The 21,222-nt window shown below is 37.4% G+C and overlaps 2 protein-coding genes across 4 annotated transcripts; both read left to right on the plus strand.

Annotated features, from left to right (window-relative positions):
- The first annotated feature begins 7,458 nt into the window (after positions 1-7,458).
- Positions 7,459-10,713, plus strand: LOC128629226 (uncharacterized). Its single transcript, XM_053676312.1, has one exon. The coding sequence runs from the start codon at positions 7,654-7,656 to the stop codon at positions 10,123-10,125; it is 2,472 nt and encodes an 823-aa protein (XP_053532287.1). The 5' UTR covers positions 7,459-7,653; the 3' UTR covers positions 10,126-10,713.
- A 3,212-nt stretch (positions 10,714-13,925) lies between these two features.
- On the plus strand, positions 13,926-21,222 carry hpxb (hemopexin b). 3 transcript variants are annotated; one of them, XM_053675933.1, is made up of 10 exons: positions 13,926-14,098; positions 14,432-14,447; positions 14,649-14,775; positions 15,659-15,822; positions 16,026-16,179; positions 17,437-17,649; positions 18,662-18,745; positions 18,852-18,982; positions 20,589-20,733; positions 20,908-21,222. In XM_053675933.1, the coding sequence occupies exons 1-10, from the start codon at positions 14,034-14,036 to the stop codon at positions 21,132-21,134; spliced, it is 1,326 nt and encodes a 441-aa protein (XP_053531908.1). In that variant the 5' UTR covers positions 13,926-14,033; the 3' UTR covers positions 21,135-21,222.

Consider the following 21,222-nt stretch of genomic DNA (forward strand, 5'->3'; position numbering starts at 1 on the left):
GGTGGGTTGTGAGTTTTTGATCCTGCCATATGAATATGGAAATTATTACGCTCATAACATCCTTTCAACACACTTAAGATTTAGTAAGCGTATACAATTGTGGAATTGATTTATAATTTCTGTGTCAACCAGAGAGCATTTCCTTTTGAGTCCCTTACCACTGCCACATCTAGTTTGCTCATTCGAGCTCTAAGTCTACATCTGGGTTTGCGTAAAGTTAAGTTCGCTTTTGTGACTATTTCTATTGTTGAAAGTGTTATACAAATCAAATGTCATTAAATTACATTGAAAAAACACTTTGTAGTCTGAGGAATATTGGAGTCTATTGGAGTAGAGTCTAATATTGGAGTAGAGTATAAATGGTTACCAGAGACAAGAATTTCAACATTTCTACAGTAGGTACTGCGAAAAAAACAGAGCATTTGTTCACTTAAAGCACTCTGCATGTGCAGGTTTAAGGGTGGTACTGTGAATAATTAGTCTTAGGCACCCTATTTTTTTTTTTTTACAAACTTTGTTATGGATTTTTATTTTATGACGTCTACATTATCGATTCAGTACGAAAACATTTTAGATTCCCAAACATTAGTTTTCCAGCACAAAATTAAATGTTACAGAAAAATGTTGTATGTCAGTAAAGAAATCAGTATATTACTTATAAGAGACACTTTTCAGACAAAAAGCACAATGAAGACTGCTGGGTTTTGCTGCAAAATTAAGAAGCAAGTGCGACAGTCAAAGTCTCCAGAAGAACCGTGACTGTTTCTGCAAGATGCTCAATAACACTTACAGCTCATTTCCTTGTAAAACTGCACTAAATTGTACCTGAGACTACTATCTTCTTAGAGTTGTCACACCAAATATTGACTTTGTTTCACTTATTACTGCTCTTTATAGTATTTTTGAAGTTTTGAACGCATCTTTCCTCTACAGCAGTTCTTTGCATCTGCCCGAGACCTTTGCACAGTACAGTATGTGGTTATGTTACATCAATTTGAAACATCTTTTACACGAACAACGAAGGTCTTAGAAGGGGCAAACATAGAGAGAATGCCTTTTCAAAGCTACATAACTTTAAAGCGACATAATGAATGTCTTTTCAAAGCTACATAACATTTACTAGGTTAAGTAGTTTAACCTAATAAATGTTTAATATGGTCTAATTACAGTCTTACTGTTCTTATGTCTTAACTACATTTTAACCAAAGGAGTGTAAAAACGCATTCTAAAGCCATTCTGGTTAGTTACACACTAACGCTTTACAATAAGATTCCTTAGTAACCCTGTAACTGCAAGAGCAAGTATTGAACAGATGTAGTAACTATTTAGAATGAATAATGATTCATGCTTCATTTTATCATAATGAATGAATGATAGTTTACAACTTTACTATGTGTACTACAAACACTATGAACTAACATTGAAGGCTCAGTATTAACACATGATTCCTGTGTAAAATGTACACATACTGATGCTTCGATAGCATTTTAACTTGAGGTGTTGTGGTATACATGTGTGATCATTCATGTACATCTACAGTCCTTTGAAAGGTTGAATTATAAATGGAGAGCTTAATTTAATTTTTAAAAAATACCTTTGTCAAATTAATTGATTTTGCACAAATCATTAATTGATTTTACATAAACATATATTAACAGCCTTAACAACATTCAATAGACTTCTATTATGAGTGAGTTTCAGGTTGACAGGTTTTCCATTTTTTTTCTAAATACAGGGAAGCCTTTTAATATACTATAACTGTCCTTGTTAACTGTACATTTGCCACGACGAATTATTAGCCTTCCTTTATATACACTAACACACCACATTATTAGGAACGCCTGTACATCTGCTCATTCATGCAGTTATCCATAGAAGATGCATGCGCATACAGGTCACACACTTCAGTTAATGTTCACATCAAATGGGCTAGTTTAAGTATTTCAGAAACTTCTGATTTCCTGGAAACAACACACACACCATTCTCTAGAGTTTACACGGTATGGTGAGATGAGGAACAAAACCACCAAGTGAGCAGCAAATGCCTTGTTAGTAAGGAGGAGAACGACCAGACTGGTCTGAGCTGACAGGGAGGCCACAGTGGGCACAGGCTCCCTGAAACTGCACAGCTGAAGACTGTAAAAAAAAAAAAAAAAAAAACCAGGCGATGTGTATTGATGCGTATGATGTAATCATTAACTGAAGCTCGTGCGCTGTCCCTGCATGATTTTATGCGTTGTGCTGCTGCTACTTGATTGGTTGATTGGATACTCTGTAAAATATTTCAGGCAGTTAAACTTAGAAAAGAAAGTTCACCCGCTGCCTTAAACTCAACCTGAAGTAAACTCAACCTGAAGATTAGCTTTCAACTCAACTCAAAAGGTTACGCTTTTACAAGTTTTACAAGTCAAGACAATGGATGACATTAAATTTCATTTTTGAAAAGTTATTAACTTTGAGTTCAATATCCAAAACTTGTCATGACAATTGGAGTTAAAGAGAAGAAATAAGATCACATAACTTAATGGGGCTTTCGTGTTTTAGAGAACGTGCAGGTGTGGATGTGAATGGGGAGTGTAATGCGAATCAAATCCTAATATGATAACGAATACAGTCTGAGATGCAAATATAATGGGATGAAAACGTTCCAGTGTGCATCTTACTCTTATTACCTGATGGATATCAGTGATCTTTTCACAGGTGAAAAGAAGCGAAAAGATTGTTGAGAACATGTTACTGTAATTTTGAAAACTAATTAACATCAATACATACAAATAGCCAGATCATCAACTGTATTGTCATATAGTACTGGAGTTATTATGTTTGAAGTCCTAAAACGTATACGGTATATAAATGTTGATTAAAAGATGCAAAAATCAATAAGTTACAGTACATAGTGTTGGTTAAGCCAATAAATGTCATTCAATTTGTTTTCATCATGAACTCTAACAGTGTTTGCATTGCAACATTCCCTTAATACCATAAAACAAGGCTTGAGGCTTGATCATCATATAGACTCATAGTCAAATTAGAAAGAAATTCTCTAAACTTGTTTATGTGAACGTTATTTTTGCGCTCGGCTCGTTGACCAGATGGAAAAAGGATCATTCAGGAGTCAACATTCATGTGCAGATAGTTTAGTTTGTAATATGAAAAAGCCAGATTGTGTGTAAGCAAAGCAGTCTAACCTCCTGCACGCTCAGAACGAAATATTAAACACACAAATGCCAATTTAGTTTGGAGAACAAATGGTTTCATCTTGTTCGGCAGAATGATGCCAAAGTGTCTTTCTTTAACCATATGAATATTCTTGCCTCCCTGAGAAGAAGCCAACCAGATGGATAAAATAATTGCAGGATGAATAATGAATGATGGCAATGATTGGAGTAATTTAAAGGTTTTCTGACTTTTTTTTTTTTTTTTTTTAGAGAGGAGAGGGCCCTGTCTAAGCAGCTCAACAGCTGAACAGTGGATGAACATGCTACAACAGCGTCATAACCTAGTGACACTAGTGAAGGTACCACAGTCAACAACAACAAAAATAGCAACAACAGCAATGCATAATTACTATTATGATCCAGAAATGAAGCTGTAAAAAATAATGAGGTAAATATTGAGGAGACAGGACCAAACAAACAAACAAACAAAAATGTTATGACTTCATAACATTCATCACCATGAACGCTCCAAGAACATCGGCTGTGCTGTTAAACAAATGTGCCTGAATGGCAGAATAATGGTTCCTATAATAACCTTGGCTAAACATAGATTGACAAATTTTGCAAAACATCATTAAAAAGTGAAAAAAAAAATATATATATATCATGAGCTGGAATATTTGGAGTACATGACACTTTCAAGGGACATACAGTATAACAGGATGTTACTGTATAACAAATAATTAAAAACACAATAAAAAGTTATATTTATATGTGAATGATAATGCCAGCTTGACTGACCAAGCAGTGTATGTATGCTGAAACATAATCAACCAAACATACACTGAATGGCAGACACTAAATGGGGGCCGGGGGGTGAAGAGACCTCACTGAGCACCACCTCTAGTACTACGTCAACCTACAGATGCCCTCTACTGGAAACAAGGAGTAAGAACAATAATTAAAAAAGCATTTAAATATACAGATAATTATTCAGAGTTTGTGAGTTTAAATCCTAAAACCGCCATTACTGAGCAAAGCATGTAACCATCAGTTGCTTACAATGTATGGATAAAACCGTCTGTTAAATTGAAAACTGCAACGGAAATGTGAATCTATATAGGAAAAAGTAAAAAAATAGGTTCAAAATTCAGTGGTAACACTCCATACTTTCCTTTATTATTCAAGAATTCAAAGGGTCTCACTCAGATCAATCCTGTGTGTGTTTTGTCTAAAATGCTTTTGAAGCATTTCATTCAAACCATTCCAAACCATGCTTGAGTCTTCATACATGGGGACTGTGTATTCCAGCACCACGTCGGTTGTGCCTTCACGATGATAATGATATTGAGGCTTTATTGGTCACGTACACATTCCAGCACAGTGAAATTCTTTTCTTCGCATACCCCAGCATGCCAGGAAGTTGGGATCAGAGCACAGGGTCAGCCATGTTTGTGGATGTTCACTTCCAGTCTTTTGAATTTGTTAATAAGTTTGGTAACAGTATCCTGTGTGATGTGCTTGCCATATTTCCTGTTATAGTCCATAGCAACTTTATGACAGCTTCCTGATCCCGCCATGAGAATATATATATATATATACTATGAATTAAGTATGAAAATATTTAGGAATTTCCCCTATGTATGGTGACTTTTGGGACAAGTGATTGTTCGTGAGAAGATTCAGAATGGTGATGGAAATGTCCTGTAAGAGCTCGGGTTCACTGTGACTCCTGCATATCCCAGGACAAGTTTTGTAACTTCATACCTCTACTATAACTTACTGTAGTAATCCGAGCACTTACTCCGAGTATCATGGTGTCCCTTACAGAAGGATCACATGTGACATCAATACAGTATGTGAACAATATGGGTTCAAATGTAATATATATAATTATTATTATTCATGTGAGAAAATGTGAAAAATTAAACTACACATCAAAATGAATGAATTGTAAAGTTCCAGCGTTTGTGACAAACGTGTGAAACATCACACGTAAATTTCACATGTGAAGTCCAAGTCTCTAATGGTAGCGGGTGCTCTTTGTATTATTCCTACAGCACCCTTGTTTGTGGTCTTGCAGTACTTGTATCAAGGTATTTTAGCAGGAGAGTTGTATTGTATCGCTGCGGTGTTAAAGAACACCTAATATTGGATGACATCTAGTGGAGATTCGCTGAACATGCTTGTGTCTTTACAGCAGTTGTTGAACAATAGTGGCTCCACTAATTGACCTCCATTCCTACCAGATCTACTGGTGTCTCTGTAAATATTTTAAACTATGCCTTTCAGTTTCAGGTAACATCCTAATAAAGGCTCATTCACAAACGGTATAACACAGAGTAATGCCCCTAATACAGACACTAATTATTAATCCTATAATACTTATTCATCATAAAGATGAAACGCAAGTATCAAAAATAGCATTAATGTTTGATGTGGTTAGACAAAACAGAAGAGGTAAATGTCTCTAGATGTGAATACACAGGTGGAGGGGGGTTGTGTGGGTTTGCAACATGAGAGATTGTGGGAGGATGTAGAGGACAGGAAAAGAGGGAGGGTTCGCTCATGTAAACCCAGGACCAGAGTCCGAATAAAGCATGTGACGAACACCTTTGCTCAGGTAAGACCATTTTCATCTGCTTAAATAATAACAAGACTGTGTGTGCATATATAAAAAAAAAAGAAAATCAACAGAAAATAATGTTAATATTATAAGGCGGTGTGCAGAGATCTTGTGTAAGAAATGTCTGGTTCCTTATTCCAAGAAATGTCTGGCTTCACATGCATGTCATAGTTTATATGACATACGTGTGCATGAAATGCTTTTCTTACAATTGGCAAATAAATTGTACATGCAAGCATTCTTTAAAACGAGCTATTTGTGAATTTAAACAAATTTGCAAACTAGACGGTTTCATTTCTCGATCCAGCAATATTATTTCAAATGCTTGCCTAGGATAACAGCATGCACCCACTGGTATACCGCTGTTTATATTTTTCTGTTGATCCACACAATAATGCTATGCAGACTCTTTGGTACATTAGCAACTCGAGCCCTCATTCATCATTAATGCGAAGTAACCCAATAGGCCACCAGTGGCCACACTGAAGGAGCGGATTTGTTGCACTAACACACAGTGGCACTTTAACACTTGGTTTGGTGGGGGGGGTGAGGGGTGGACCTGACCAATTTATAGTGTAAATTATTCATTTTACGGATCACATAGTTTGCAGATGCATCCTTTGCAAATTCTTATAATTTCTATAAACATCCAGTATATCTGTAACTTTTTGTTCTTATTACTGGTTGTAGGAGTCACTCTATATGGTTCTTATCTCTGAAACTAAGGTCTCAGCTTTCATGGAAAATCACAAATGGTGTTAAAAAATCTTAAACGGTCCATCCACTGACAGCATCAGAGGTATTTAGGTTAGAATGAATGAGCTGATGTTCATATCCAGAGGGAATCTGTTTGTCAGAGCACCCTGGTAAACTGATACCAGTAACCTTTCATCACAGAAGAAGCCCTGTTTTTGCAGGGCATGCAGGGCATGAGAGAGACCTGTACAGTACATTCCTAGGCTGTTGTGAGAAAGAAGGGAGAATTTTATGCTGCATAAAAACTGTTCAGAGATTCATTCATCAATCAACACACATGGGATTGATGATCAAGCTTATGGAGTTAAATGTCCCAGATAGCAGTGACCCAGATTTGTTAGAACAGAAGAGTGTGTGACATATTAAACAGAGGACTAGTGTTCTCACATAAAAGATACTTTGGAGCAATTGAAAAGACACTGGGCATTATAGTAGTTCGAACTGTAGTTCAAATGATAGGCTTATATTAATGTGCTCGTTTTTGTTTCTATAGCAACAGCTCACACACAGTGGACAATCTATATCATCTAAGCCTAATAATAAACGGATTAAGAAAACGTTTCGTGCTTTAACAAAGAGGCATTTTTTTGAGGAGGCATTTATTTAATAGTTATGGAAGGAGTCTCCAGTGTCAGTGCTTTGTAACAGTCAGTACGTTTTCCACCGTCTTTTTCCGGTTACTGGTTTCTGTCGAACAGTTCAAGCTGTGTTTGTTAATTCTTATTAACTTTAAGAGACAGAAGAAAAGACAAGCTAGTGACATACCAACTGTTTATAGCTGTCATAACATAAGCAACAATGGGAAACAACATCCCAGACATCAAATGTAACTAAAATGATTCAAAAGCATGAAGTGTCATTCATTAATAAATAAATAAACATTGCACATCTTTGACAAATCGTTGAAATTTATGAAGAATAAAACACCTCATCACCCAGGTGTGGATTATTTTCGTATAACAGCACACTCTGTTGTGTTTTATTCATAAGTTTTCATGTATGTGTATTGTTTTAAGTATGTGTCATGTAGCTAGAGGCTGTTCTGCTTTTTTAACAGAGACATTTCATCAGTGAAGCATTGGACCGTTTAACAAAAGTCAACAAACCCTCAGAATGATGTTACTTGGATCACATTTCAATAGTAAACCTTCCCTTGGGACAATATCTCAGCAGGTATACAGCTCCTCTAAACCCCTAAACTCCCTGCCTACATGGATAACCCAGGCCTTATGTGACCTAGCACAAGGTGAGAAAGAACTCCAAAGACTTGCAGAGAAACAAACAGCTGAAGTGGATGAAGTGAACCAGAGCCTTGATTCTGCAATTTTTGGTGCTCAGAAAGAAGAGCGCCGTCTGCTGGAGAAGGTGGAGAAAGACCATCGGGATGCCCAACAGAGACTGCAACAGCTCAAAAGAGAAAATGCAGCAGCAGCTCGAGTAGGCCAATCCTTGGTTGACCGTCAGCTGCGAAAGATGGGCCAGCTTAAGGAGCAAATTCTAATGTGGGGTAGATGTCCCACTGGACACAACAAAAGTCAGTTGCTTAGAGGAGTTAAAGAATTAATGCAACCCTGGGAGATCTCTCTTTCCCTGAAAAGAGTCACTTTCCAGCCCAGTCCTGAGTCAAATGTTATTCAGTTTGGGGAGATTAATGTCCAAGAACACAGCTTGACTCTTCCAGTTGGAGTCTGTGGACCACAGGGGCAAAAATGTGCTCTCCACACTGGCGAGATAAAACTTGACAGTCATGTGGCTGTATCAGACCAGCTTTGTGGCCCATGTAATCGTGGTGGAGAAAAAGAATCATCAAAGACAAACAGTGGAAGTAGCCGTGTTGTCAGAAAGATTCGCCTATCGACAGCTAAAGATGATGTGTTAGATGAGAAGATAAAGATACCCAGCCCAAAAACATATAAAGTTTGGCAACGTAAGCAAGATACCTCAGAATCCTCTCAGGATGAGGACTCAGAATTGCTCGGTTCTGACTCACGTGGAGAAGACCTGTTTCTTGCAATTGATACAATGTCATGCCAAGGAGAAATGGAGGCAGAAAGCCATGTATCTGAGCAAACTGAAATCAATAGACATTCTTTTTCTAAAGGCCACTGGAAACAAAGAGTTCTTGTTCCAGTTTCAAGCCAAGAGCCATCCTGTCCACCAGAGGAAAGTAGACCTGAGGACTGTGATCAAAACTATGGGTTCCAAAGAGAAATGTCACCTCCTATGATGTCTTTTGCAGGACCTAAATCGAGTTATAGCTGTGTGGACCTCTCTTGCAAAGACCAACCACAGTATGGTCAAAGCTTTGGTGGACCAAGACGATCCCCTTCCCCCGCAGACAGCATGGACTCCAGTTACACCTACACTATCAGATCTGCCAGTAACCACAGTGGTTCCCTAAAAAGAGAAAACCAACATTCTATCTCCACCGCTGACCTATCTGCCAGGGGTCGCCATTTAATGAATGGAAAAGACAAAATTCAGAAAAAGTTTAATCAGAACAATTTATCGAGGCAGGGTCAAGGCCTTAAAAGATCTGAAACAATGGATTTAAAAGACCAGCATCTGAAAGACAGCTGTGAAAGTTCCAAACGAGTATCTCGGTCTTTGTCTTTGTCTGAAATAGAAGGAAGAGGAAGAGGAACCAAAACTGAACATAGCGGAGACAGAAGCAAAAAAGAACGAGGAGGCTCAGGCCTGCCAAAGGTATTGGAAGAGGGACGAACACTAAGAGTGGGACTTCTGGTAAAGAAATTTGGTAAGCAGGGCTCAGGACGCACTGACTTCACTCTGCCTAGTGGAGTTCATGCCACAGCTCAAGGTCAGCTGTTTGTAGTGGACTGTGGAAATGTCCGTGTGCAGGTAACAGACCAACAGAAGACCATCGTGCAGCAGGTGACGCTACCGGCAGTTGACTCTACCTCTCGACACTGTCGCAATTTTTTTGATGTTGCTGCTAACTCCAAGGGCTTGATAGCACTGACATGTGCTGCAGAACGTGCTGTGCTTGTCTTTAACCGCCATGGTCGCCTCTTGCAGACCTTTGGGGGCTCTGGTACTCAGCAAGACTTTGAGGCTCCAAGAGGTGTCACTGTGACAAAACTAGATGAGTTTCTAGTTGCCGATATTCGGCGTGGCACTTTGACAACTCTGAAACTTGACCCTAAAACAGGAACCAAGATAGAGCGCACCGTAGTCACAGGATTTCACCGGCCCTATCTGGTGGCAGCGTGTCTCACTACAGGCCTTATGGCTGTGTCTGAGAGGGGCAATGAAACTGGACGTGCAGCTTGTATAAGGGTTTTGGAACCTGGTTGGAATACCATTCGCACATTGGGTGTATGCTCTGGCATGGGACCGGTGCTCACCAGCCCTTGGGGTATATGCATAGATGCAGATGGAAATGTTCTTGTGGCAGACTGGGGCAAGCAGCATCGTGTGGTGCTGTACCCTGCAGTTGGTGTGGGTCGGGATATTGTTACCCAAGGCCTTAGCAGCCCTAGAGGTCTTGCTTTGCTGCCTGAAGGTCACCTTGTGGTCTCAGATAGCATGAACCATTGCATTAAGATTTACCGCTACAAGTAATGCTTGTACCCTAGTCAATACTTGTTAAGTGATTTGATTGCAGTTTTCTGTCCAAAACAATTTGTACAAAAAAATGACAAACTTCCTATATTAAATCAGGCATGAAACTAAAGAATTGAAAAAATTATATATTTAAAGATATATTTGAAGAAATTAAGATTCATGCAATATATAATTTGAGTAATTTTTTTTTAAATGATTGTTTATTGTGATTACTATTTCTCTCCCATTCTTTATTGTTCTATTAACATTTTTTATATTCTGTAATTACTGAAAATAGTCAAATTGTTTATACATTATTACATAATCTGATTCATTCAGCTGTAGGTTTTGTTTTATCAGAACTATTCTAGAAAATATGAGCATCCATATTACATACAAAAAAAAATGAGACATTTTAGACATTATGTAGGCATAAACTAGTCATTGCAGAACAAAATGTTGTAAAATACCGATATCAGGATCTAAAATATTGTTTCTTGGGCAAACAAATTTATTCATGTAATCACATTATCTATTGGTTGTCGTTTTGCTGATTTATATGATTCGTGGGAATTGTGTTTGATTTAAACAATACTGTATCTCTTAGCTTCAAATAAACAATGTGGTGTTCCGAATATCTGGCTCCATTTTTTGTACAACTGATGACTTTCTCTGACCAATTCTAGATCTTTAATTAATGAAAGAAGAGCTCCTATAATCCAGGCTACCAAAACTATCATGGGGTATATAGATTTTGTTTCTTTGCCTGATGTAAAATATTCAGTTGACTTGTCTTCTTTCCAGGTTTGACAAAATTAGATAAGCACAAACACTGCACAGAGCACCTACATCAGAACAATTTAGATTGAATGAAAAATAAAATTAATTTACATTCTGAGCAAAATATAAAGTATGCTTAAGATCATTTCTTACAATGATATGATGGCAGACTGCATATGTCTCAGAGGGTGCTTGTATTAGTCCTCAGTCTCCAGGGTTGTTAGCTATTAGTTATTGTACCAATTGGTGAGACCTAGCTAGTGTCAATGATCAAACTGGGTTAAATAAAAAATTTTTTAGAAAGATGTATTCGTTATCATGTACTGTAGTTCATTTCAACCTCTTTTTGCCATTTACTTTGGAGATTTTGATTAAAAACTACAACCTGAGTCTTTTTCACTTAAGTATTTACCCTGCCTTATTAAGAATAAATAGCATGCTCCCAAACAGTCTGGAGTATCCACTTCTGGTTTCAGCCAGCTGGTACATTCTTTATTATTCTTCATCCTGGAATAAAGGATGGATAAGGTGGAATATTCACCAGAATCCCCAGAAGAGGACATCTTTCTTCTCATCAAAGAGTAGGAAAGGACCACCTGGGGCTCTCTGGAACACCAGAGATTTGCTTTTCAAGTATAGTAGTGACTGAACCAAAAGATGGTCTTGTGTTCTGGCTACCACAGAAGCCAGCCACAATGTTAACCATGATTGTTTTTCTTGGATCGTTTAACAAATGACTTCTTGCCCAACTAACAAACCAAGCAACTTAATCACCAAATTTCATATCTACTTTCATATCCATATCCACTTTCATTTATGACTTACATTGAATTCTTCAATAGTTGGATTGTAAACCAATTTTGACAGTGTAAAGTATTGTAAGGTTCCTATAATAATAACTCATTCAAAACTGTTATTAATTTATTTACTGAGGTCAAGAGTACTAGTGCAGGTAACTATTAGTGCAAGCTATCCTTGCATTAAAAATCTTAAATGCTCAAATCAAACTGATCTAAGGCTTTTCAAGACATTCCAAAGGGCGTTCCCCATAAATTTTAGCACCTGTAAAATTGTTAGTCATCATATGGAATCCAGGGAGACTAATTCAGAGTGCAGAACACCTTTAATAACAACAAAGAAACAAACACAAACACAGGGAAAAGCCAAAGACCAGGACACAGGAAGCTAGGCTAAAGTTAGTACAACAAAACTACGCACAGGGCAAACAGCAAGTGAACTCTTCCCCCCCTCTTTGATACCAGCTAGAACCTGAACATGGAGAATTAAGACTATTACAATATAAATTTACATCATAATTTCATCCTCAATCATTTGTGGAGAAAGGTTTTAACAAAGTGTGTAGAGCACAGTATCACAACTACTAATGCAATTATTAGTCATTTTTGCAATACAGGTCTTTATGAATAAAAAGTAACAGTACAGTGAATAAACCTTTTATAAATACCAACATTTTAACCCCTTTATGTGCTCCTTAAAATAAAGTGTTTCTGTGGACCGTATAGAAAACTGCTATTTTTTAGGACAGCGTGTGATTAGTTAGTCAGTCGCAGTGTAACAATCTAATCAGGACACTCCATTTACTTTGAACCTAAGAATCATTAAAACTATTTTGCTGGATACAGGCCCAAATATGAAAGGTGCAACAGAATGCGTGAAAAAAGGTTATAAAAACCATCAATAACTTATTGAGACCACTGAAAAGTATTTTCCAAACTGTATACCTTTCGGAATACTGCTCAGGACAGAGCTTCTCTTCTCCATGTTTGCTTATATGAACTGTACTAAAGACCAGAGGTGGTGTCCAATTCCAATACGGGGAAAGGTCAGAGTCCAGTTGGTGATTTCCCTGCTCATACACGCCTGATTCAGCTCACCAGTTAATTCGGTTTAGTGCAGGAGTGTCAAATTCATTTTAGGTAATGGGCTACATTAGCAGAAAAACCAGTTTCCTGACCAATAAAACATCAACATCTGCCTTTAAATGTGTTTGTATATCAGCATTTATATGAAAGATACATTCTGAATGCACATACATAACAGATTAACACAATCCAATTCATTACCAAGAAAACAAATATTTCCAAAGAATGTTTTTATCATAGAGTGTCTTGCATAAGCATTGACCGCTCTTGAACTTTTCCATATTTTGTAGTGTTACAACCTGGAACTGAATGGACTTTATTGGGATTATATGCCAAATATTTAGCGTGCTAATGAAGAACTATATATCATTAGCATATTTTGCGAGTTTATGGCCTGGAGTTTATTATTTGATTCATCCCCATATCACTCTTTTTTCTTTTTTTTTTTACATCTTTCAATTAAACCATGTTCAAAAAGCCATGTTTGGTGGTCCGGATTGGAAACATTAGAAGGCCAGTTCTGGTCCATGGGCACAAAGGGTTTGACACCCTTTGTTTAGCATGTGTATGTTAGAACAGGGAACTCACCAAGCACTGCTGGTCTTCCATCCATACATTTTCTATACCGCTTATCCTACACAGGGTTGCGGGGAGCCTGGAGCCTATCCCAGAGGACTCGGTGCAAAGGGTGGAAGACACCCTGGACAGGGTGCCAACCCATTGCAGGACCCAATCATGTACACACACACACACACACACACTACAGACAATTAAAAATTCCAATCAGCCCACAACACTTGAATTCAGACTGTGGGAGGAAACCAGAGTACCTGTGGGAAGCCCCAAAGGCATGGGGAGAACATACAAACTTCATGCACAGGTGGGACTCGAACCCACAAACCCAGAGGTGCGAAGCAAATGTGCAAATGTGCTAACCATGATACAGCCATCTTTCATGATACAAATGAATGAGGTAAATGATTAACCATTGGTCATACAAAGTCATTGTATGGCTAGTATCCTGCGAGCTGGTTGCCTAATCACAAACTTTTGTAACATGGGACTTTTCACTCTTGTTCTTTCTGAGATTGGCGGTAAATCACGTCATGTCCTACATATTGTCCAGAAACAGATAAACCCACAAAGTCCACCACCACAACCCTCCATGTGCGGGGGACCAGTATAAAAGCCTGACCTTGCTACTGTCGGAGTGCATTCTACGTACAATATCAGAGCTGACCTGGACAGAGAACACGGCTGATCATGAAGCGGCTCTTGGTATTCTTTTGTGCGTGCTTTGTTCTGCCTCTGAGCTATACAGCACCAGCGTGAGTATCTACTACAAAGTTTAAAAAATTTAAATTAGACAGTTTAAAATGTCTTTTAATCTGATATTATGCTATTCTGGGTACAGAGTACAGCGTTAGATCAATAAAGGGTGGTCAAAGTCATTAGCTCAGGTTTTCTTTTAACTAAAGCAGTTAACTTTACTATTAACCCTTTAAACTCCCAGGTCCAGACTATTCCTCACTCTTACATTTGCATACCTTTCCTATTATTTTCACTGAAGATGTGAAATTATCCATACTAATGAATAATATGATTAAATGTAAATGTAAATTTGAACATAAACATAAATGGTATTTCTCTTTCCATTACAGCCACCATGCTGCTATAGGTTGGTTTATATGTTTCTACTTTACCAATTCATTTTTCTCTTTTCAATCATTGTATTGTATTTAACAGACCATTAAGCCTCATTCTATGAAATGGATTATGTATATTTGTGTATCTACATGTGTATACGTGTATCTCCACATATTTGTTAAATGTTGTGAACAATGCAATAGCTATTTATTTTACATAAATGCTGTTTTCGAACATGCTGAAGAAAATCCACAGGTTGATGACGAGTCCCATTACAATGCCAAGTATGACCGCTGTGAGGGCATCGAGTTTGACGCCATAGCTCCTGACGAGAAAGGAACCGCACTCTTTTTTAAAGGTTTGTACAGCGCTTTTAACAATATACATTGTCGCAGAGGAGTTCTGGTATGAGTCTTGATGATTACTGCAGCAGAAGGTAGAAATCTATTGGTACTTAATCTACAGGTGAGATTATACACTGAAGCAAAGCTGAGTGTTGGGCATAAACTGATTTTTGGAAAGTCCAAATCTTTAAGGTGTCCATGTGGGACCATCAACAACAGCAACAATGGCAGAAGTTGAATCACAAGCACATAAAGCTAAGCAGAAGAAGAACATCAGGATGGTGTCACACCCTGGAGGTGTGAGGCGAACATACTAATCACTAAGCCACCGTGAGCGCCAAAATATCAGTTTAACCCAATTTTAAAGTTGAAAAATACCTGCTAGGGCATACGGTGGCTTAGTGGATAGCACGTTTGCCTCACACCTCCAGGGTCAGGGGTTTGATTCCTGTCCTATGTGTGCAGAGTTTGCATGTTCTCTGGGTACTCCGGTTTCCTCCTGCATGGTAGGCTGATTGGCATGTCCATAGTGTGTGAATGTGTATGTGATTGTGCCCTGCGATGGATTGGCACCCTGTCCAGGGTGTACCCTGCCTTGTGCCCCATGCTCCCTGGGATAGGCTCCAGGTTCCCCTGTGACCCTGAAGAAGGATAGATGGTATAGAAGATGGATGGATGGAAATATCTGCTTTGATCTACTTTGTTAAGGATAACATAAAATCACATAATTTTATTATTTGGCATTAAAATGTTCCCAGAAGAAACCTTTTAATGCCAAACTTCTGATTTGCCGCTTTGCTGACAGAATAGTGAACATGTCTTTGAAATGTTATTCTTATCCAAATGAATTCACAAAAACATTGGTGATATTGATGACTTCGATGTCAACCTCCACAGGAGACCATTTATGGAAGGGGTTTTCAGGCCCTGCTGAGCTTGCAAATGCTACATTCCAGGAATTAGATGAATATCATCACCTGGGTCATGTGGATGCAGCCTTCCGCATGCACAATAAAGATGGGAAAGACAGCAAACACCATGACCATGTCTTCTTCTTTCTGGTACAATATCGTATCATCCCATTACACATTCTCATATCTACATTAAAGGTCATTAGGATTTTGAAGTCTTCACAAAATGTCTCCAGGTTTTATATCTTCAATCAGGCAGCTTCAAGAAATGAACATATTCCATCCCTAAAATAACTGACCTGCTTTTTATGTAAGTATTATGAATTTGATACAGTAGGATCAATATATTACAGGATGACAAGGTCTTTAGTTACTACAACCACACTTTGGAGAAAAGCTTCCCTCTGGAGATCCAGCAGGTGTTTCCAGGTATTCCCAGCCACCTCGATGCAGCAGTGGAGTGTCCAAAAGGAGAGTGCACTACTGACTCGGTCCTGTTCTTCAAAGGTGAACACATTTTCTCATTTCTATTTTCTTTTATTTATTTTATTTTTTTTTAGAAATGAATATATTGGTCTAAACTTAAAGACAGTTTTTATTCCAACTCTCAAGCAGCTACACATTCATTCTGTTGTATTTTTACATTTTAGGTAGAAGCTCAGAAAATGAGCTTTTGATGCTTTTAGGTAATTGAATTATATGTGGGTGTAAGGTGATTTTTTTTTATGTTTTATGATGATATAATTGATTACAAAAGAAGAATTGCTTTCTACAGTTGTAGGTTACTAAGTTATGATTATTGGTCATTGTCTTAAAATGACCAATGACAAGTGAGTTTTCTCATCCACATTTCACACATGTTTACAAGTGTCAATATATTAGATAATATATATAATTTGAACATATATTGTTTTTTATTTCGTGACATGACAATCTTTTCATCAAATGTTGGGTGGAACTCTGAACATCAGGGTTAAAATTCATTTGTTATATTTTGCACATTAAACACTTTTTGATGCAAAAACATTTTTTTTTTACAAATACAAAAACAAGCCAAGTTTCATTCTGATATTAGTATCAGAAAAAGAAGGGAAAAAAAACCACTGCTCTTAATATTTTCATTCTTGTGCTGTACTGAAGGGGAATCTTTTGTCTCCTTTCAGGATTAATCTTAGTCTTATATACAACGGAGTCCAAATGTCTGCTCTTTTCTAATTTAATCACTAACTTTCATTACAAATTATATTCTTGACATCAACTTGAGCGAGAAGTAAAATCTCTGAAATATTTACATGAATTTCAGAGTTTCTTAGTATTTGGTATGTCCCCTTTTTGCTTTAATGACAGTGTGAACTCGAGCTGGCATGAGCTCCACACATTTGTGCAAAACTTTATGATGCATTTTAGATCAAATCCGTCGGTGTGTCATCTCAACACATGCTTCAGTAGGAGAGATTAGGCATGACGAAAAGCTGACCTTTTGTACAAAGCAGTTAACTTGGTCAATATCACAAATCTGCTTACATTTAAATAGGGACCTAGAAATAGTGCAGAATCTCGAGTATTAAATATTCAAGATATTGAACATGGAAGCTAAACGCTTCCATTTTTTCCCCAATTTTAAATAATAATAAAAAAAAAATAGATTTTCAATGTGGTCTCAAACTTTTGGACCCCACTGTACATTACGAGATCAATCTAAGATGAGGAAATGGGTCTGTAATTGCATATAAAGTGACATATTATTATATATTTAACCATCAGGACATGAAGTGTACAAGTTTGATATCCGGAACAACACCGTGAAGAAGAAGGTGTGGGATCACTTGCCTGTCTGCACATCTGCATTCCGCTGGCTCGAGCACTACTACTGTTTCCATGGTCACAACTTTACCAGATTTCATCCCTTGTCTGGAGAAGTGGAAGCTAATTATCCCAAGGAAACTAGACGTTACTTCATGAGCTGCCCAAATTTTGGTGTGTGGTCAAGTCCTCTAAATGTGTTACCTAATTTCCTACTTTTTGTTCCGATCTCTGTTGACTGGTGATCTGTTAAGTCAATGCTATAAGCACCTTAGACAAGCGGTAGTATTAATATTAGATAAAGTTGTTTATGTATATAAAATGATTAAAATGCTGTCTGACAGGGGATTGTCTAGACAGCAACTAGCTATTAACACAAGTTAAACAGGATATGAACTAACTGTAGGCATTTGCAGCCAAGTCTTCAAGGTGATTAAATCTTCTCACATGAGTCCTAATTTACAAGAGTTTACAGTACCTATCTAGCCAACTTTAATGTTAACTTCATTTAACTTACCATTTTGACTGCAACAACTTATATAATTGACTTCCGTAGAAATTGAAAACCCTAATATTAGCCTGACCTAATATTAGTAGCTGCAATCTATTCAGATTAATGCAAGAAAGTTCACTCATGCAAGAGGTTTGTTTAACCTTTGGTTGCAAGTAGGCAAGCTGGAGCTATTAATGTTGCTGAAGCATGTTAACATTACATTGCATTACATTAGGCATTTTCAGTCCAGTATATAATTGAGCAAACCTTCTCAATTTAATGATCTTAATTTCTACATAGGTTAAGGTACTGTACATAAGTTTACAGTATCAAACTTAGCCAATGTAATATTATAAATAAAGCATAAAACAAAATGCTAACAAATTCCAGACAGTGAATCTACATACAGTAATTTAAGTTACTGCCTCTTAGAACACAATTTAACATACAGGAAATCAGGAAATTTATTCAAAATACAATATGAATGCAAATATGAGTGTATGTATTATATATATGGTATATGTGAATGTAAATGGAGGTACAAAAATGTTGTGAATATACTGTATAATATGATCATTTTGTGCAAATCAAATTAGCCCGCACATTTTTTAAACACTCAAAACTTTAGTAAATCTGGGTTTCCTTGTATCATTTCCCATAGGTCATATTTTTGTTTTTGACTTTGCAATGTAGGTCACAGGGCTGGCCACAGAAGGCCGCGCTGTAAACTCGATGCCATCACTACAGACAGCACTGGCAAATCCTATGCATTTATCGGTGAGTACAATTTCCTACAACAGTGTTGGTGAGAATAGTGAAGTGAGAATACATCAGTTTTCATATGAAAAAAGCAACTGAATTATCAATCTTACTACAATTTCAGGGATAATGTACATTAGATTGGACACACTCCGTGATGGCATTCATCCCTTCCACATTGTAAGATCATGGAAGGAAGTCTCAGGACATGTAGATGCTGTGTTCTCTTATGGTGACAAGATTTACATCATCCAGGTAAAACGAAATATTGTATTCCATTTTCAGTTAAAGATCAAGTCCATTGTGTCAAAAAATGTATGTTTTTATAGTGTTCAACAGTTTTAACAATGCTCCTCTATATATGCTGTACCTGTCATATTAACTCATTTGGCATCATCCAAAGCAACTTATAATTAGGCTGAGCAATTGAGGGTTAAGGGTCTTGCTCAAGAACCAAACAGTAGTGGCTTGGCAGTACCAATGACTCACATTTCAATCAGTAGTCCATAGCCCTTACTACTGAGTCACCACTGCCCCACAAATCATTTCAATATCTCTCCTTTTTTACTGGTTTTTATGTCAGGAATAAAACATGACAGGTCACACTGTTAGAGAATAATAATCACTGATGCAGTAGTGTGATGTGACACAAAGCAGAGTTACTGTTACCACCTGATTATTAGGTTAGTTGATTATTTTCTAATAACAACACATCCCAAAGTATTTAATTCCTCTTGTACTTCAATTACAATTCTTTATTAATTAAAGAATGATGTCATACTTTATATCTGTTTATAATTACACAAAACTTCCACAAAACAAGTTAATAAGACAAAAAAACAACAAAATAAAAAACAAGAAGGGGGGGCATGGTGGCTTAGTTGTTAGCATGTTTGCTTCGCACCTCCGGGGTTGGGAGCTCGATTCCCACCTCTGTCCTGTGTGCACAGAATTTCCTCCAGGTACTCCAGTTCAAAGACATACGGAGTACGCTGATTGGCATCTCTAAATTGTCTGTAGTATGTGAACAGGTGTGTGATTGTGTGTGCGATTGTCTTGCAATGGGATGGCACCCCGTCCAGGGTGTCCCCCACCTTGTGCACCGAGTTCCCTGGGATAGGCTCCCGTGACCCTGCGTAGGATAAGTGGTATAGAAAATGGATGGATGGATAAAATCCAAGAAAGAATAATGTCCTCTGCTCTGACAATCAATTATTTTAATCCATTTATTATTAGTCTTAGATTATGCGAAGTAGCCACCAAAGAAGACCCTGTGAACTGAGTGTTACTATAAAAACGATATTGTATTATAATAAATAGTACACTGCTATAAAACTGTGGCAGCCAGCACTTCTGTCACACTACTAACACTGCTAGTGTTATAGAATATAGAAAATATCTTCTGACCAATCAGAGTCAAGAGTTAAACACAGCTGTGGTATAATGATTTTTAATATGCAAATTAACTGATGACGTCCGTACAATAAAAGTGGAACTTACTAGGACTAAGTGTATGTGTTATTGCATTACTACTTTATTGTACTATATACTTCTGCATTGCAATAACTAACAAGTAGTAAACATTTAACCTCTTAAATTCCTAGCATCCAGTGGTCCTGATGCAGTGACTCTTATAACTCCTGTTTAATCTCACTGTAGTCACTGAATTAATCAGATAAATAATATGAGTAATAAGCTTGGAGTTTAATGCGTTTATGAGTATAACAGCATATTCAGGACCTAGTAGTATGTATTAGTAACTAACATTTAATAGCTAAAATTAGTTATGGGTACTCATTCATTTGTAGAATTACTGTAATTAGCGACTTTTAATGTAAAGTGTTGTCATTTATTTTGACAGCGTGATCAAATTTATATCTACAAATCGGCAGCACATTACACACTCATAAAGGGCTATCCTAAACCGCTGAAGGAGGAGTTGGGTATTGACGGACCCGTGGATGCTGCATTTGTATGTGACGAACATATTGTACATGTTATACAAGGTATGTGTCTTTTTAAGGTCAACAAGCTCAGCATTTGTACACGATTCGAGAGTCTTATGAATATGAATGACAGAATTCAATAGTTACGCAAATGAATGAATTCTATGCACAAATGATGTCCCGTTCAGTTCACTCTGAATGAACGATTTAGACATGACAGAATTTTTCACACAGGTCAGAAAATGCTCGATATTAATCTGGAAGCGACCCCAAGAGCTGTGAAGACCGAGGCTCCACTGCCCTTCTCTAAAATTGATGCTGCTACATGTCACACTGATGGTGTGAAAGTGTTTGTTGGTGGGGAATACTACCTGTACCAGAGTCCTAAACTGCTTGCTACAAGCAAGATTAACCCAGTACCCCACAAGATCTCATCTGAATTGTTTGGTTGTGAAGAATAGAAGCATCACATGAAATGCATTAAATGCTGTTCTGTCAAATTTACTGTCCATCACAAATTTGAATAAACATTTCAGGTCATTTTTCTTA

Source organism: Ictalurus punctatus, chromosome 26 (assembly GCF_001660625.3).
Source record: "Ictalurus punctatus breed USDA103 chromosome 26, Coco_2.0, whole genome shotgun sequence".
Classification (NCBI taxonomy): Eukaryota; Metazoa; Chordata; class Actinopteri; order Siluriformes; family Ictaluridae; genus Ictalurus; species Ictalurus punctatus.

Coding starts and splice junctions, on each gene's coding strand:
- LOC128629226 (XM_053676312.1), top strand. CDS start 7,654: ATGATGTTACTTGGATCACATTTCAATAGTAAACCTTCCCTTGGGACA.
- hpxb (XM_053675933.1), top strand. CDS start 14,034: ATGAAGCGGCTCTTGGTATTCTTTTGTGCGTGCTTTGTTCTGCCTCTG. Junction 14,776..15,658: donor AACCGCACTCTTTTTTAAAG/GTTTGTACAGCG, acceptor CAACCTCCACAG/GAGACCATTTATGGAAGGGG. Junction 15,823..16,025: donor ACCATGTCTTCTTCTTTCTG/GTACAATATCGT, acceptor AATATATTACAG/GATGACAAGGTCTTTAGTTA.